Source organism: Balaenoptera acutorostrata, chromosome 20 (assembly GCF_949987535.1).
Source record: "Balaenoptera acutorostrata chromosome 20, mBalAcu1.1, whole genome shotgun sequence".
NCBI classification, from domain to species: Eukaryota; Metazoa; Chordata; class Mammalia; order Artiodactyla; family Balaenopteridae; genus Balaenoptera; species Balaenoptera acutorostrata.
In genome coordinates this window covers 43361508-43381413 of record NC_080083.1, presented here as the reverse complement: position 1 = coordinate 43381413, position 19906 = coordinate 43361508, and the positions used below count along the sequence as shown (strand labels likewise).

The window sequence follows — 19906 nt, the reverse complement described above, 5'->3', positions numbered from 1 at the left end:
GGCGGTGTCTGGGGCTGAGTTGGCTTGAGCTGGTGAGAGGAGTTGAGAGTTCTCAGGTGTGAATGTCTTCCTCCTGCTCTGGGCCCTTTATATACCCTGGTCAGCTGCTGATGACCCCTCTTGTTTATCTTTTGGCCAATTAAGTAGACATTTGTTTTGACTAGTGATTGCATTGCTGGTGAAATACTCATGATCTCATTAAAGAACATGTGTTACATCCCTAAATATGGATGTATTCACGCTGTTCATCATCAAAACCTCAGCACTCCTCTGCGCCATTTGAAGGGACAGCAGCTCTTCATGCTTATTCTGAGTAGATGGGACCTGGCAAATCCTGGGCAAAAGGGGCCTAAAGGGGCTGCATTTTTAAAGAAATTAAACATATAAGGGTTTCTAGAGCAGTGACTAGATCGTATCCTTGACCCCCAAGAGATCCCCTGAAACACCTACATGTGAATCAGACAGGTGTCAGACACAGTCTTTTGTGTGGATTCCTTGGGAAAACATTTATGTTTCACTTGATGTATAGTGAAATGTACATGCCTTGAATAGTACTGCAGCTCATATGCGTGTATTGGAAAGGCAGAAGTTTATTTTCATAAACCAAGTGAGTATTAGAATAAAATATCCAAGAGTGCCATCATTTTTTGTTCTTTTTCATTTTTCCAGCGCATGTTGCGGCATCTCTGATCTGGCTGGTCACAGAATATTGATTTTCTCTGAGGCATGACATGTTTTATACTCGCCTGTCTTGTGTATGTGATATGGAATCGTGTAATGAGAAGTTTTATCTTACTATACCTTGACATGGGTGCTACAACTATGAAGGGATAAGACAGAGGTTTGTTCTCCATCACAGATGTAGAAAACAAATTTATGGTCACCAGAAGGGAAAGGCAGGGAGGGATAATTGGAACATTGGGACTGACATGTACACACTACTATATATAAAATAGATAACTAATAAGGACCTACTGTATAGCACAGGGAATTCTACTCAGTAGTCTGTAATGACCTGTATGGGAGAAGAATCTAAAAAAGTGTGGATATATGTATATGAATAACTGATTCACTTTGCTGTACAGCAGAAAGTAACACAACATTGAAAATCAACTCTACTCCAATAAAAATTAATTTCAAAAAAAGACAGGATTTTTCAGCAAACAGTGTACACGTATATGATACACTGTTCAAAGCAGTGGATTGGGGAGGTAGCGCAGCTGTTCTGTGATGGTCCGGCTAGAAGTGTGATTGATGGACGTGCTTCTTTGGGAATCGTTGCCAAGGGCAGTTGAGGAGTTGCGAGGGGAAAACGGGCTCATTACTTTTCACCTTTACTCCTATGATTCACCAGACAGGGTTTTGGATCACTTTAGGATCATTTCCATAATTCAAAAGAATGTGCCTCAGGCCCCAGGAGCTAAAGCTTCCCAAATGGAATTTCAAACATAATGTCAAAACTTATAAAGAAATGCAAATTGACTGAATGTAAATTGACACAATTGGGGAAACAGAGGAGGGAGAAATCAAGTACAGTCTCATCGATGTAGACCTTCAACTCTCTCTCTCTCACGTTCTGTTGTCCATGGGCACTCGTGATTTTTTCAAAGCGGTAACCAGAGCCTAGATTAAAAAAACTTGTATATTCTGCTCTCTTTTCTCTTTTTTTCCCCAGCTTTCTTGAGATATAATTGACATATAACATTGTGTCATGTTAGGTGCACATTGTGATGGTCTGATACACATGTATATTGCAAAATCTTTACCACAAAAAGGTTAGTTAACAGATCCTTCACCTTACGTAACTATCCTTTTGTGTTGTTATGATGAGAACATTAAAGCTCTACTTTCATAGCACCTTTTGAGTAGACAGTATACAGTTGACCCGTGCACAACACGAGTTTGGACTGCACGGGTCGACTTGTAAGCAGATGTTTTTCAGTAGTAAGTACTACAGTACCATACGACCTAAGGTTGGTTTCATCATGGAGAGGGAGGAAATGCAAGTACAGAGAAACCATAGATACAGAATCTCGGAGATGGAGGGCAGAGGGTCGGTGCCCCTAACCCCAGAGTAGTTCAAGGGTCAACTATACTATTGTTAACATAGTCACCGTGCTGTTCATTAGATCCTCAGAATTCACTCATCTCGTAACTGGAAGTTTGTATCTTTTGACCAACATCTCCCCATTTCTCCTACCCCTCAGCCCCTTGCAATTACCTTTCTAGTCTATGTTTCTTTGAGTTTGATGGTTTTGATTCCACGTGTAAGTGATATATAATATTTATCTTTCTCTGTTTGACTTATTTCACTCAGCATAATGCCTTCAGGGTCCATCCATGTTATCCCAAAAGGCAGAATTTCCTTCTTTTTATGGGTGAATTATATGTAGGAAACATTTTGTTTATCCATTCATCTGTTGTTGGACGTTTAGCTTGTTTCAATGTCTTGGCAGTTATGAATAATGCTGTCATGTACATGGGAGTGCAGATATCACTTTGAGATAGTGATTTCATCTCATTTGGATGTATTCTAAGATGTGAGATTACCGGATCATAGGGTAGTTCTATTTTTAAATGTTTGAGGAGCCTCCATACTGTTTTCCATAGTAGCTGTACCAATTTACATTCCTACCAACAGTGCATCAGGGTTCCCTTTTCTCCACATCCTCACCTGCATTTGTTATTTCTTGTCTTCTTGATAATACCCATTCTAACAGCTGTGAGGTGATATCACATTGTGGTTTTGATTTGCATCTCCCTGGTGATTAGTGATGTTGAACACCTTTTCATGTACTTGTTGACCATCTCTATGCCTTCTTTGAAAAACTGTTTACAAATCCTCTACCCGTTTGTTAAGTGAATTGGTTTTTGGTTTTGTCTTGTTTTGTGTTGTTCTGGTGTTATTTAGGAGTTCCTTAATCTTTTGGCTATTAACTGCTTATCAGATATATAGTTTGCAAATATTTTCTCCCATTCAGTGGGCTGCCTTTTCATTTTGTTGATGATTTCTTTTGCTCTGTAGAAGCTTTTTAGTTGGATGTAGTTCCATTTGCTGGCTTTTGCGTTTCTTGCTTGTGCTTTGCTCTTTTCAAGCCACATTGTCTCATAATCAAGTTTTCCTGTTGCTGCGGGTGGGGCATCTTCCTAATGATCTCATTTTGTGCAAGGAGAACCTCTCTGGAGGATCACCTCAGTTAAGAAGACAAATTTCCCCACTCCAAACACTTCTGAGCCCAAATTGTTCCAAAATGATTTTTCTCTCCCTTTTGTAAAGATCCACGAAGATGAAGAGTTCACTAGCCCTTCAGTAGGCAATTCTGGTGTTTATTCAGTCTAAGACACTCATCCTACCCCATGCCCAATTTCGTTTCCAGGCAGAGAAAATATGGGTCATGTGTGAATAATTCATGTCCCCATACTCTGTGAATTGACACTGGTGGCAAGTCATGTGCTATTTTCTGATGCCACTTATCCTAAAACCATACAACACTCATTAAATACTTTGCCACTTACTATGGGTCCTTGGGTCTTGAGGGATAATAAAGATATGTAATCAAGGTTGTTGTGAAGATTAAGTGAGCTAATAAGTGTGAAGCAGTAAGAACAGCGCCTGGCACTTAGTGTCTTATATTTGTTAAGTTAGTAAATATATTTTAATAGGTCATGTTACACTGGTGCCTTATAAACTCCAAATTTTGAACTCAGAACAAAGATGAAAGTTTTTCATATGGCAAATGGCCAGTTCTCTGCTCAAATCACCACAGAATAGATATTGAATATGATTTTTCAGTGGGGAGTTTCATTAACAGAGTAAAATAAAAATACCTTGGAGGAAGATATAGAGCTCCCTCTATGTGAACACCAGTCTCGGTAAAGGGGAGTCAGGCTATTGATGTAGAACTGACAAGACAAATATGTGTCAGAATTGTGGAGAGTGGATTAACCCTACTGAAAGTACCTCAACCCATGCAAGAGAGTGAGGTCTTAGAAAAACATCCTTAAAAGAAAAGGCTGAAAACCAGACAGGTTCTTAGTGGTGATGGGCAACAGGTTTTGCATAAGGAATGCTAGGGCTTTATTTAACCCAACAATTTCCAACCATCACATTGTGAACAAATTTTAACATGAAAAATACTGGCTTGTTGAGTTCTCAATTCTCAATTGTCTATACAAATGGAGAAAAACAATTGTACATATAATCTGAAACAGCTAGCAATGTTTAAACATTCTTCATTCGGAACATAGCAAAAGTGCCCCTTGCTTTATGCAGTTGAGATGACCGTAAACTGCTAAAATATAAATTCAATGTTTAATAATTTGATCACATTTGAAAGATCTCAGGGACCTCCCTGGTGGTCCCGTGGCGAAGAATTCGCGCTCCCAATGCAGGGGCCCGGGATCGATCCCTGGTCAGGGAACTTGATCTCATATGCCGCAGCTGAGTGTTTGCATGCCACAACGAAGACCTGGCACAGCCAAACAAACAAAATAAATAAATAAATATTTTAAAAAACGCAAAAGATCTCCGAGAAGTCCGCTATTTACAACACAGTGGTATACTCTTATATGTAATAAAAGACCTCTTTAGGAGTACAAACCACTGCTCTCTAACTTATGTGCTGTAAATTCATTTACACTTTGATAGTTGCATTTTCAAGAGCATAGCATAATTGTGAGAAAATTTTAAATAATTTCCCCCAAATAGATACAGGTTTTAGACAATCCAGTTCATCTAAAAATAAAATGTATGTTCATTTTTAAAAGTATATGATTGAGAAAAAAATGAAGAAGAAGATGAATATTATTACCAGTTACTGTTAGATTTTGTTGCCTAATGTTCCAGGTATTTTTTAGGCATAAAAACACATAGGGGGCTTCCCTGGTGGCGCAGTGGTTGAGAATCCGCCTTCCAATGCAGGGGACACGGGTTCGAACCCTGGTCTGGGAAGATCCCACATGCCGCGGAGCTATGAGGCCCGTGAGCCACAACTACTGAGCCTGCGCGTCTGGAGCCTGTGCTCCGTAACAAGGGAGGCCGCGATAGTGAGAGGCCCCCGCACCGCGATAAAGAGTGGCCCCCGCTTGCCGCAACTACAGAAAGCCCTCGCATAGAAACGAAGACCCAACACAGCCAAAAATAAATAAATAAATAAATTTTAAAAAACCACATAGACACGGACACACAGAAAACATATTCCCTCACAAGATAAGTTCATATTTTACTGCTTCCTTATTTTTTACTTAAAAATGACAGGACCATTGCATGAGGTTTCCTAATAGGTTTACAGTCGTCAACTATTTTTGGTATTTCTTATATTATGTACTATTTGACTTTTTTCTGATTGACAGCTCATGTCGCTAAGTAGATTATAACCTCTTCAAAGCAGGAACCGCCTTTTATTCCTTTATATTCCCTCAGGGTGGTCAACTCAGTGCCTTATTCACAGTAGATGTTCAAAAAGTACTTGTAGATTGGCAGTGATTAACGTGCTTGGAAGAGGCCTTCAATGCCCAGTTCCTGAGCACAAAGATAAGCAGCCCTGGAGAGCCAGTATGGATTTAATATCCACACAAGTCGACGTTGTGAATAACATTCTAAATAACAGTCAGCGCTGTAATACACAGAAGGGAGTGTATATTACCTGAAGAAGCAGTTCTACTTGGTCACAAAATATGACACTTCCTCTGCGCAGAGGAACGTCTCTCCGATCATAGTAAGAGGAAATCTTTGGCTTAAATGCTTAATGTCAGGGGGCTTGCGTTCTCCTGGGTCTTTTCTGAACATCAGTGGTTATAAGGACATTTAGAAACGTATTTGATCTTTCATTACTCATTGCTCCTTAGTTTCAGAAACAGGCGATTGGCCAGATGCCACTCAAGGTTCCTTCCACCTCTAACATACTGGGCTTTCTGTGCTGTGCTAGCAGGTGTGAGTTCAGTGAATGAATACTCAGACTGGGAATATAGGTGGTAACCCCAGTGTAGACTCCTTACTGGTCATTTTGGAAGAACATTTCTCAGGTGTGCGGCACCTGTCTGGAACCGTGGGCATCTGTGACTCTGTATATGTGATGAAGATATAGCTGTGCCCACCTTCCTTAGCTACTGTGTCCTATAAATGCCATCTACAATGGTAGGAAGGAAACTACCCAGACTTAGGGTATTTTAGAGAACAATTTAAGAGGATTATTCTGTATCTTGCTTTCAATGTCTCTGGAAAATTCAGACAGAATCTCCTTAAAGGAAATATCACGAGACCATGATTTCTATGCTGGGAGTGCCTGAATTTATTAGAAAACCAACAACATGACATAGGAGGGAGCTGGGGTCTTGAGAGGACAGGATATTCTTCATCAGTAGTTCATTTGAAAAGGGTCTTCAGTGCCTCTTAAAAGCTAGTTTGAAGAGAGGAGGAAGGGGCTTCTCGAGAAGAGACCTGCCACCTTCTGCTGTGAAGCAGTGGGACAGCAGGATGGAGCCGGCCGTCTCTGGGGGACCCTTAGTGACGATGTGCTCCTTGGATGCACTGCTCAGCAGCAGGAGGAAGTCCTGCAGGTGGGCCAGCAGGGGTCCGGCTGGCAGCAGGGCTGGCGGCAGCACAGGGACTGCACAGAGACGGGATGGCAGCAGGTGGTGGTCCAGCAGCAGGGGCGGCAGACCACGGCCTGGCAGTACGTGGGGCAGCAGGTGATGGGGCGGCAGCAGCCGTCCTGCAGGCTGCACGGGGTGTAGCAGACTGGGCGGCAGCAGGGCTCACAGATGGGGCGCGTGCAGCGGGGCACGCAGGTCACGGGGCGGCACACGGTGGTCTTGCAGGACACTGGGCGGCAGCAGCGGGGGTCGTGGCAGCAGCGGGGCTGGAAGCAGCCTCCGGCGCAGCCCAGGGAGCAGGAGATGGGGCGGAAGCAGGAGCCGGTCATGGCGGTGTCTGGGGCTGAGTTGGCTTGAGCTGGTGAGAGGAGTTGAGAGTTCTCAGGTGTGAATGTCTTCCTCCTGCTCTGGGCCCTTTATATACCCTGGTCAGCTGCTGATGACCCCTCTTGTTTATCTTTTGGCCAATTAAGTAGACATTTGTTTTGACTAATGATTGCATTGCTGGTGAAATACTCATGATCTCATTAAAGAACATGTGTTACATCCCTAAATATGGATGTATTCACGCTGTTCATCATCAAAACCTCAGCACTCCTCTGCGCCATTTGAAGGGACAGCAGCTCTTCATGCTTATTCTGAGTAGATGGGACCTGGCAAATCCTGGGCAAAAGGGGCCTAAAGGGGCTGCATTTTTAAAGAAATTAAACATATAAGGGTTTCTAGAGCAGTGACTAGATCGTATCCTTGACCCCCAAGAGATCCCCTGAAACACCTACATGTGAATCAGACAGGTGTCAGACACAGTCTTTTGTGTGGATTCCTTGGGAAAACATTTATGTTTCACTTGATGTATAGTGAAATGTACATGCCTTGAATAGTACTGCAGCTCATATGCGTGTATTGGAAAGGCAGAAGTTTATTTTCATAAACCAAGTGAGTATTAGAATAAAATATCCAAGAGTGCCATCATTTTTTGTTCTTTTTCATTTTTCCAGCGCATGTTGCGGCATCTCTGATCTGGCTGGTCACAGAATATTGATTTTCTCTGAGGCATGACATGTTTTATACTCGCCTGTCTTGTGTATGTGATATGGAATCGTGTAATGAGAAGTTTTATCTTACTATACCTTGACATGGGTGCTACAACTCTGAAGGGATAAGACAGAGGTTTGTTCTCCATCACAGATGTAGAAAACAAATTTATGGTCACCAGAAGGGAAAGGCAGGGAGGGATAATTGGAACATTGGGACTGACATGTACACACTACTATATATAAAATAGATAACTAATAAGGACCTACTGTATAGCACAGGGAATTCTACTCAGTAGTCTGTAATGACCTGTATGGGAGAAGAATCTAAAAAAGTGTGGATATATGTATATGAATAACTGATTCACTTTGCTGTACAGCAGAAAGTAACACAACATTGAAAATCAACTCTACTCCAATAAAAATTAATTTCAAAAAAAGACAGGATTTTTCAGCAAACAGTGTACACGTATATGATACACTGTTCAAAGCAGTGGATTGGGGAGGTAGCGCAGCTGTTCTGTGATGGTCCGGCTAGAAGTGTGATTGATGGACGTGCTTCTTTGGGAATCGTTGCCAAGGGCAGTTGAGGAGTTGCGAGGGGAAAACGGGCTCATTACTTTTCACCTTTACTCCTATGATTCACCAGACAGGGTTTTGGATCACTTTAGGATCATTTCCATAATTCAAAAGAATGTGCCTCAGGCCCCAGGAGCTAAAGCTTCCCAAATGGAATTTCAAACATAATGTCAAAACTTATAAAGAAATGCAAATTGACTGAATGTAAATTGACACAATTGGGGAAACAGAGGAGGGAGAAATCAAGTACAGTCTCATCGATGTAGACCTTCAACTCTCTCTCTCTCACGTTCTGTTGTCCATGGGCACTCGTGATTTTTTCAAAGCGGTAACCAGAGCCTAGATTAAAAAAACTTGTATATTCTGCTCTCTTTTCTCTTTTTTTCCCCAGCTTTCTTGAGATATAATTGACATATAACATTGTGTCATGTTAGGTGCACATTGTGATGGTCTGATACACATGTATATTGCAAAATCTTTACCACAAAAAGGTTAGTTAACAGATCCTTCACCTTACGTAACTATCCTTTTGTGTTGTTATGATGAGAACATTAAAGCTCTACTTTCATAGCACCTTTTGAGTAGACAGTATACAGTTGACCCGTGCACAACACGAGTTTGGACTGCACGGGTCGACTTGTAAGCAGATGTTTTTCAGTAGTAAGTACTACAGTACCATACGACCTAAGGTTGGTTTCATCATGGAGAGGGAGGAAATGCAAGTACAGAGAAACCATAGATACAGAATCTCGGAGATGGAGGGCAGAGGGTCGGTGCCCCTAACCCCAGAGTAGTTCAAGGGTCAACTATACTATTGTTAACATAGTCACCGTACTGTTCATTAGATCCTCAGAATTCACTCATCTCGTAACTGGAAGTTTGTATCTTTTGACCAACATCTCCCCATTTCTCCTACCCCTCAGCCCCTTGCAATTACCTTTCTAGTCTATGTTTCTTTGAGTTTGATGGTTTTGATTCCACGTGTAAGTGATATATAATATTTATCTTTCTCTGTTTGACTTATTTCACTCAGCATAATGCCTTCAGGGTCCATCCATGTTATCCCAAAAGGCAGAATTTCCTTCTTTTTATGGGTGAATTATATGTAGGAAACATTTTGTTTATCCATTCATCTGTTGTTGGACGTTTAGCTTGTTTCAATGTCTTGGCAGTTATGAATAATGCTGTCATGTACATGGGAGTGCAGATATCACTTTGAGATAGTGATTTCATCTCATTTGGATGTATTCTAAGATGTGAGATTACCGGATCATAGGGTAGTTCTATTTTTAAATGTTTGAGGAGCCTCCATACTGTTTTCCATAGTAGCTGTACCAATTTACATTCCTACCAACAGTGCATCAGGGTTCCCTTTTCTCCACATCCTCACCTGCATTTGTTATTTCTTGTCTTCTTGATAATACCCATTCTAACAGCTGTGAGGTGATATCACATTGTGGTTTTGATTTGCATCTCCCTGGTGATTAGTGATGTTGAACACCTTTTCATGTACTTGTTGACCATCTCTATGCCTTCTTTGAAAAACTGTTTACAAATCCTCTACCCGTTTGTTAAGTGAATTGGTTTTTGGTTTTGTCTTGTTTTGTGTTGTTCTGGTGTTATTTAGGAGTTCCTTAATCTTTTGGCTATTAACTGCTTATCAGATATATAGTTTGCAAATATTTTCTCCCATTCAGTGGGCTGCCTTTTCATTTTGTTGATGATTTCTTTTGCTCTGTAGAAGCTTTTTAGTTGGATGTAGTTCCATTTGCTGGCTTTTGCGTTTCTTGCTTGTGCTTTGCTCTTTTCAAGCCACATTGTCTCATAATCAAGTTTTCCTGTTGCTGCGGGTGGGGCATCTTCCTAATGATCTCATTTTGTGCAAGGAGAACCTCTCTGGAGGATCACCTCAGTTAAGAAGACAAATTTCCCCACTCCAAACACTTCTGAGCCCAAATTGTTCCAAAATGATTTTTCTCTCCCTTTTGTAAAGATCCACAAAGATGAAGAGTTCACTAGCCCTTCAGTAGGCAATTCTGGTGTTTATTCAGTCTAAGACACTCATCCTACCCCATGCCCAATTTCGTTTCCAGGCAGAGAAAATATGGGTCATGTGTGAATAATTCATGTCCCCATACTCTGTGAATTGACACTGGTGGCAAGTCATGTGCTATTTTCTGATGCCACTTATCCTAAAACCATACAACACTCATTAAATACTTTGCCACTTACTATGGGTCCTTGGGTCTTGAGGGATAATAAAGATATGTAATCAAGGTTGTTGTGAAGATTAAGTGAGCTAATAAGTGTGAAGCAGTAAGAACAGCGCCTGGCACTTAGTGTCTTATATTTGTTAAGTTAGTAAATATATTTTAATAGGTCATGTTACACTGGTGCCTTATAAACTCCAAATTTTGAACTCAGAACAAAGATGAAAGTTTTTCATATGGCAAATGGCCAGTTCTCTGCTCAAATCACCACAGAATAGATATTGAATATGATTTTTCAGTGGGGAGTTTCATTAACAGAGTAAAATAAAAATACCTTGGAGGAAGATATAGAGCTCCCTCTATGTGAACACCAGTCTCGGTAAAGGGGAGTCAGGCTATTGATGTAGAACTGACAAGACAAATATGTGTCAGAATTGTGGAGAGTGGATTAACCCTACTGAAAGTACCTCAACCCATGCAAGAGAGTGAGGTCTTAGAAAAACATCCTTAAAAGAAAAGGCTGAAAACCAGACAGGTTCTTAGTGGTGATGGGCAACAGGTTTTGCATAAGGAATGCTAGGGCTTTATTTAACCCAACAATTTCCAACCATCACATTGTGAACAAATTTTAACATGAAAAATACTGGCTTGTTGAGTTCTCAATTCTCAATTGTCTATACAAATGGAGAAAAACAATTGTACATATAATCTGAAACAGCTAGCAATGTTTAAACATTCTTCATTCGGAACATAGCAAAAGTGCCCCTTGCTTTATGCAGTTGAGATGACCGTAAACTGCTAAAATATAAATTCAATGTTTAATAATTTGATCACATTTGAAAGATCTCAGGGACCTCCCTGGTGGTCCCGTGGCGAAGAATTCGCGCTCCCAATGCAGGGGCCCGGGATCGATCCCTGGTCAGGGAACTTGATCTCATATGCCGCAGCTGAGTGTTTGCATGCCACAACGAAGACCTGGCACAGCCAAACAAACAAAATAAATAAATAAATATTTTAAAAAACGCAAAAGATCTCCGAGAAGTCCGCTATTTACAACACAGTGGTATACTCTTATATGTAATAAAAGACCTCTTTAGGAGTACAAACCACTGCTCTCTAACTTATGTGCTGTAAATTCATTTACACTTTGATAGTTGCATTTTCAAGAGCATAGCATAATTGTGAGAAAATTTTAAATAATTTCCCCCAAATAGATACAGGTTTTAGACAATCCAGTTCATCTAAAAATAAAATGTATGTTCATTTTTAAAAGTATATGATTGAGAAAAAAATGAAGAAGAAGATGAATATTATTACCAGTTACTGTTAGATTTTGTTGCCTAATGTTCCAGGTATTTTTTAGGCATAAAAACACATAGGGGGCTTCCCTGGTGGCGCAGTGGTTGAGAATCCGCCTTCCAATGCAGGGGACACGGGTTCGAACCCTGGTCTGGGAAGATCCCACATGCCGCGGAGCTACGAGGCCCGTGAGCCACAACTACTGAGCCTGCGCGTCTGGAGCCTGTGCTCCGTAACAAGGGAGGCCGCGATAGTGAGAGGCCCCCGCACCGCGATAAAGAGTGGCCCCCGCTTGCCGCAACTACAGAAAGCCCTCGCATAGAAACGAAGACCCAACACAGCCAAAAATAAATAAATAAATAAATTTTTAAAAACCACATAGACACGGACACACAGAAAACATATTCCCTCACAAGATAAGTTCATATTTTACTGCTTCCTTATTTTTTACTTAAAAATGACAGGACCATTGCATGAGGTTTCCTAATAGGTTTACAGTCGTCAACTATTTTTGGTATTTCTTATATTATGTACTATTTGACTTTTTTCTGATTGACAGCTCATGTCGCTAAGTAGATTATAACCTCTTCAAAGCAGGAACCGCCTTTTATTCCTTTATATTCCCTCAGGGTGGTCAACTCAGTGCCTTATTCACAGTAGATGTTCAAAAAGTACTTGTAGATTGGCAGTGATTAACGTGCTTGGAAGAGGCCTTCAATGCCCAGTTCCTGAGCACAAAGATAAGCAGCCCTGGAGAGCCAGTATGGATTTAATATCCACACAAGTCGACGTTGTGAATAACATTCTAAATAACAGTCAGCGCTGTAATACACAGAAGGGAGTGTATATTACCTGAAGAAGCAGTTCTACTTGGTCACAAAATATGACACTTCCTCTGCGCAGAGGAACGTCTCTCCGATCATAGTAAGAGGAAATCTTTGGCTTAAATGCTTAATGTCAGGGGGCTTGCGTTCTCCTGGGTCTTTTCTGAACATCAGTGGTTATAAGGACATTTAGAAACGTATTTGATCTTTCATTACTCATTGCTCCTTAGTTTCAGAAACAGGCGATTGGCCAGATGCCACTCAAGGTTCCTTCCACCTCTAACATACTGGGCTTTCTGTGCTGTGCTAGCAGGTGTGAGTTCAGTGAATGAATACTCAGACTGGGAATATAGGTGGTAACCCCAGTGTAGACTCCTTACTGGTCATTTTGGAAGAACATTTCTCAGGTGTGCGGCACCTGTCTGGAACCGTGGGCATCTGTGACTCTGTATATGTGATGAAGATATAGCTGTGCCCACCTTCCTTAGCTACTGTGTCCTATAAATGCCATCTACAATGGTAAGAAGGAAACTACCCAGACTTAGGGTATTTTAGAGAACAATTTAAGAGGATTATTCTGTATCTTGCTTTCAATGTCTCTGGAAAATTCAGACAGAATCTCCTTAAAGGAAATATCACGAGACCATGATTTCTATGCTGGGAGTGCTGAATTTATTAGAAAACCAACAACATGACATAGGAGGGAGCTGGGGTCTTGAGAGGACAGGATATTCTTCATCAGTAGTTCATTTGAAAAGGGTCTTCAGTGCCTCTTAAAAGCTAGTTTGAAGAGAGGAGGAAGGGGCTTCTCGAGAAGAGACCTGCCACCTTCTGCTGTGAAGCAGTGGGACAGCAGGATGGAGCCGGCCGTCTCTGGGGGACCCTTAGTGACGATGTGCTCCTAGGACGCACTGCTCAGCAGCAGGAGGAAGTCCTGCAGGTGGGCCAGCAGGGGTCCGGCTGGCAGCAGGGCTGGCGGCAGCACGGGGACTGCACAGAGACGGGATGGCAGCAGGTGGTGGTCCAGCAGCATGGGCGGCAGACCACGGCCTGGCAGGACGTGGGGCAGCAGGTGATGGGGCGGCAGCAGCCGTCCTGCAGGCTGCACGGGGCGTAGCAGACTGGGCGGCAGCAGGGCTCACAGATGGGGCGCGTGCAGCGGGGCACGCAGGTCACGGGGCGGCACACGGTGGTCTTGCAGGACACTGGGCGGCAGCAGCGGGGGTCGTGGCAGCAGCGGGGCTGGAAGCAGCCTCCGGCGCAGCCCAGGGAGCAGGAGATGGGGCGGAAGCAGGAGCCGGTCATGGCGGTGTCTGGGGCTGAGTTGGCTTGAGCTGGTGAGAGGAGTTGAGAGTTCTCAGGTGTGAATGTCTTCCTCCTGCTCTGGGCCCTTTATATACCCTGGTCAGCTGCTGATGACCCCTCTTGTTTATCTTTTGGCCAATTAAGTAGACATTTGTTTTGACTAGTGATTGCATTGCTGGTGAAATACTCATGATCTCATTAAAGAACATGTGTTACATCCCTAAATATGGATGTATTCACGCTGTTCATCATCAAAACCTCAGCACTCCTCTGCGCCATTTGAAGGGACAGCAGCTCTTCATGCTTATTCTGAGTAGATGGGACCTGGCAAATCCTGGGCAAAAGGGGCCTAAAGGGGCTGCATTTTTAAAGAAATTAAACATATAAGGGTTTCTAGAGCAGTGACTAGATCGTATCCTTGACCCCCAAGAGATCCCCTGAAACACCTACATGTGAATCAGACAGGTGTCAGACACAGTCTTTTGTGTGGATTCCTTGGGAAAACATTTATGTTTCACTTGATGTATAGTGAAATGTACATGCCTTGAATAGTACTGCAGCTCATATGCGTGTATTGGAAAGGCAGAAGTTTATTTTCATAAACCAAGTGAGTATTAGAATAAAATATCCAAGAGTGCCATCATTTTTTGTTCTTTTTCATTTTTCCAGCGCATGTTGCGGCATCTCTGATCTGGCTGGTCACAGAATATTGATTTTCTCTGAGGCATGACATGTTTTATACTCGCCTGTCTTGTGTATGTGATATGGAATCGTGTAATGAGAAGTTTTATCTTACTATACCTTGACATGGGTGCTACAACTCTGAAGGGATAAGACAGAGGTTTGTTCTCCATCACAGATGTAGAAAACAAATTTATGGTCACCAGAAGGGAAAGGCAGGGAGGGATAATTGGAACATTGGGACTGACATGTACACACTACTATATATAAAATAGATAACTAATAAGGACCTACTGTATAGCACAGGGAATTCTACTCAGTAGTCTGTAATGACCTGTATGGGAGAAGAATCTAAAAAAGTGTGGATATATGTATATGAATAACTGATTCACTTTGCTGTACAGCAGAAAGTAACACAACATTGAAAATCAACTCTACTCCAATAAAAATTAATTTCAAAAAAAGACAGGATTTTTCAGCAAACAGTGTACACGTATATGATACACTGTTCAAAGCAGTGGATTGGGGAGGTAGCGCAGCTGTTCTGTGATGGTCCGGCTAGAAGTGTGATTGATGGACGTGCTTCTTTGGGAATCGTTGCCAAGGGCAGTTGAGGAGTTGCGAGGGGAAAACGGGCTCATTACTTTTCACCTTTACTCCTATGATTCACCAGACAGGGTTTTGGATCACTTTAGGATCATTTCCATAATTCAAAAGAATGTGCCTCAGGCCCCAGGAGCTAAAGCTTCCCAAATGGAATTTCAAACATAATGTCAAAACTTATAAAGAAATGCAAATTGACTGAATGTAAATTGACACAATTGGGGAAACAGAGGAGGGAGAAATCAAGTACAGTCTCATCGATGTAGACCTTCAACTCTCTCTCTCTCACGTTCTGTTGTCCATGGGCACTCGTGATTTTTTCAAAGCGGTAACCAGAGCCTAGATTAAAAAAACTTGTATATTCTGCTCTCTTTTCTCTTTTTTTCCCCAGCTTTCTTGAGATATAATTGACATATAACATTGTGTCATGTTAGGTGCACATTGTGATGGTCTGATACACATGTATATTGCAAAATCTTTACCACAAAAAGGTTAGTTAACAGATCCTTCACCTTACGTAACTATCCTTTTGTGTTGTTATGATGAGAACATTAAAGCTCTACTTTCATAGCACCTTTTGAGTAGACAGTATACAGTTGACCCGTGCACAACACGAGTTTGGACTGCACGGGTCGACTTGTAAGCAGATGTTTTTCAGTAGTAAGTACTACAGTACCATACGACCTAAGGTTGGTTTCATCATGGAGAGGGAGGAAATGCAAGTACAGAGAAACCATAGATACAGAATCTCGGAGATGGAGGGCAGAGGGTCGGTGCCCCTAACCCCAGAGTAGTTCAAGGGTCAACTATACTATTGTTAACATAGTCACCGTGCTGTTCATTAGATCCTCAGAATTCACTCATCTCGTAACTGGAAGTTTGTATCTTTTGACCAACATCTCCCCATTTCTCCTACCCCTCAGCCCCTTGCAATTACCTTTCTAGTCTATGTTTCTTTGAGTTTGATGGTTTTGATTCCACGTGTAAGTGATATATAATATTTATCTTTCTCTGTTTGACTTATTTCACTCAGCATAATGCCTTCAGGGTCCATCCATGTTATCCCAAAAGGCAGAATTTCCTTCTTTTTATGGGTGAATTATATGTAGGAAACATTTTGTTTATCCATTCATCTGTTGTTGGACGTTTAGCTTGTTTCAATGTCTTGGCAGTTATGAATAATGCTGTCATGTACATGGGAGTGCAGATATCACTTTGAGATAGTGATTTCATCTCATTTGGATGTATTCTAAGATGTGAGATTACCGGATCATAGGGTAGTTCTATTTTTAAATGTTTGAGGAGCCTCCATACTGTTTTCCATAGTAGCTGTACCAATTTACATTCCTACCAACAGTGCATCAGGGTTCCCTTTTCTCCACATCCTCACCTGCATTTGTTATTTCTTGTCTTCTTGATAATACCCATTCTAACAGCTGTGAGGTGATATCACATTGTGGTTTTGATTTGCATCTCCCTGGTGATTAGTGATGTTGAACACCTTTTCATGTACTTGTTGACCATCTCTATGCCTTCTTTGAAAAACTGTTTACAAATCCTCTACCCGTTTGTTAAGTGAATTGGTTTTTGGTTTTGTCTTGTTTTGTGTTGTTCTGGTGTTATTTAGGAGTTCCTTAATCTTTTGGCTATTAACTGCTTATCAGATATATAGTTTGCAAATATTTTCTCCCATTCAGTGGGCTGCCTTTTCATTTTGTTGATGATTTCTTTTGCTCTGTAGAAGCTTTTTAGTTGGATGTAGTTCCATTTGCTGGCTTTTGCGTTTCTTGCTTGTGCTTTGCTCTTTTCAAGCCACATTGTCTCATAATCAAGTTTTCCTGTTGCTGCGGGTGGGGCATCTTCCTAATGATCTCATTTTGTGCAAGGAGAACCTCTCTGGAGGATCACCTCAGTTAAGAAGACAAATTTCCCCACTCCAAACACTTCTGAGCCCAAATTGTTCCAAAATGATTTTTCTCTCCCTTTTGTAAAGATCCACGAAGATGAAGAGTTCACTAGCCCTTCAGTAGGCAATTCTGGTGTTTATTCAGTCTAAGACACTCATCCTACCCCATGCCCAATTTCGTTTCCAGGCAGAGAAAATATGGGTCATGTGTGAATAATTCATGTCCCCATACTCTGTGAATTGACACTGGTGGCAAGTCATGTGCTATTTTCTGATGCCACTTATCCTAAAACCATACAACACTCATTAAATACTTTGCCACTTACTATGGGTCCTTGGGTCTTGAGGGATAATAAAGATATGTAATCAAGGTTGTTGTGAAGATTAAGTGAGCTAATAAGTGTGAAGCAGTAAGAACAGCGCCTGGCACTTAGTGTCTTATATTTGTTAAGTTAGTAAATATATTTTAATAGGTCATGTTACACTGGTGCCTTATAAACTCCAAATTTTGAACTCAGAACAAAGATGAAAGTTTTTCATATGGCAAATGGCCAGTTCTCTGCTCAAATCACCACAGAATAGATATTGAATATGATTTTTCAGTGGGGAGTTTCATTAACAGAGTAAAATAAAAATACCTTGGAGGAAGATATAGAGCTCCCTCTATGTGAACACCAGTCTCGGTAAAGGGGAGTCAGGCTATTGATGTAGAACTGACAAGACAAATATGTGTCAGAATTGTGGAGAGTGGATTAACCCTACTGAAAGTACCTCAACCCATGCAAGAGAGTGAGGTCTTAGAAAAACATCCTTAAAAGAAAAGGCTGAAAACCAGACAGGTTCTTAGTGGTGATGGGCAACAGGTTTTGCATAAGGAATGCTAGGGCTTTATTTAACCCAACAATTTCCAACCATCACATTGTGAACAAATTTTAACATGAAAAATACTGGCTTGTTGAGTTCTCAATTCTCAATTGTCTATACAAATGGAGAAAAACAATTGTACATATAATCTGAAACAGCTAGCAATGTTTAAACATTCTTCATTCGGAACATAGCAAAAGTGCCCCTTGCTTTATGCAGTTGAGATGACCGTAAACTGCTAAAATATAAATTCAATGTTTAATAATTTGATCACATTTGAAAGATCTCAGGGACCTCCCTGGTGGTCCCGTGGCGAAGAATTCGCGCTCCCAATGCAGGGGCCCGGGATCGATCCCTGGTCAGGGAACTTGATCTCATATGCCGCAGCTGAGTGTTTGCATGCCACAACGAAGACCTGGCACAGCCAAACAAACAAAATAAATAAATAAATATTTTAAAAAACGCAAAAGATCTCCGAGAAGTCCGCTATTTACAACACAGTGGTATACTCTTATATGTAATAAAAGACCTCTTTAGGAGTACAAACCACTGCTCTCTAACTTATGTGCTGTAAATTCATTTACACTTTGATAGTTGCATTTTCAAGAGCATAGCATAATTGTGAGAAAATTTTAAATAATTTCCCCCAAATAGATACAGGTTTTAGACAATCCAGTTCATCTAAAAATAAAATGTATGTTCATTTTTAAAAGTATATGATTGAGAAAAAAATGAAGAAGAAGATGAATATTATTACCAGTTACTGTTAGATTTTGTTGCCTAATGTTCCAGGTATTTTTTAGGCATAAAAACACATAGGGGGCTTCCCTGGTGGCGCAGTGGTTGAGAATCCGCCTTCCAATGCAGGGGACACGGGTTCGAACCCTGGTCTGGGAAGATCCCACATGCCGCGGAGCTACGAGGCCCGTGAGCCACAACTACTGAGCCTGCGCGTCTGGAGCCTGTGCTCCGTAACAAGGGAGGCCGCGATAGTGAGAGGCCCCCGCACCGCGATAAAGAGTGGCCCCCGCTTGCCGCAACTACAGAAAGCCCTCGCATAGAAACGAAGACCCAACACAGCCAAAAATAAATAAATAAATAAATTTTAAAAAACCACATAGACACGGACACACAGAAAACATATTCCCTCACAAGATAAGTTCATATTTTACTGCTTCCTTATTTTTTACTTAAAAATGACAGGACCATTGCATGAGGTTTCCTAATAGGTTTACAGTCGTCAACTATTTTTGGTATTTCTTATATTATGTACTATTTGACTTTTTTCTGATTGACAGCTCATGTCGCTAAGTAGATTATAACCTCTTCAAAGCAGGAACCGCCTTTTATTCCTTTATATTCCCTCAGGGTGGTCAACTCAGTGCCTTATTCACAGTAGATGTTCAAAAAGTACTTGTAGATTGGCAGTGATTAACGTGCTTGGAAGAGGCCTTCAATGCCCAGTTCCTGAGCACAAAGATAAGCAGCCCTGGAGAGCCAGTATGGATTTAATATCCACACAAGTCGACGTTGTGAATAACATTCTAAATAACAGTCAGCGCTGTAATACACAGAAGGGAGTGTATATTACCTGAAGAAGCAGTTCTACTTGGTCACAAAATATGACACTTCCTCTGCGCAGAGGAACGTCTCTCCGATCATAGTAAGAGGAAATCTTTGGCTTAAATGCTTAATGTCAGGGGGCTTGCGTTCTCCTGGGTCTTTTCTGAACATCAGTGGTTATAAGGACATTTAGAAACGTATTTGATCTTTCATTACTCATTGCTCCTTAGTTTCAGAAACAGGCGATTGGCCAGATGCCACTCAAGGTTCCTTCCACCTCTAACATACTGGGCTTTCTGTGCTGTGCTAGCAGGTGTGAGTTCAGTGAATGAATACTCAGACTGGGAATATAGGTGGTAACCCCAGTGTAGACTCCTTACTGGTCATTTTGGAAGAACATTTCTCAGGTGTGCGGCACCTGTCTGGAACCGTGGGCATCTGTGA

At 41.5% G+C, this 19906-nt stretch overlaps 2 protein-coding genes across 2 annotated transcripts; both read right to left on the bottom strand.

Moving 5' to 3' along the window:
- Positions 1-6533: 6533 nt before the first annotated feature.
- On the bottom strand, positions 6534-6923 carry LOC130705995 (keratin-associated protein 2-3-like). The gene has a single exon (XM_057536771.1). The coding sequence runs from the start codon at positions 6921-6923 to the stop codon at positions 6534-6536; it is 390 nt and encodes a 129-aa protein (XP_057392754.1).
- Positions 6924-13455: 6532 nt separating this feature from the next.
- Positions 13456-13845, bottom strand: LOC130705994 (keratin-associated protein 2-3-like). Its single transcript, XM_057536770.1, has one exon. The coding sequence runs from the start codon at positions 13843-13845 to the stop codon at positions 13456-13458; it is 390 nt and encodes a 129-aa protein (XP_057392753.1).
- Between the last annotated feature and the right edge of the window lie 6061 nt (positions 13846-19906).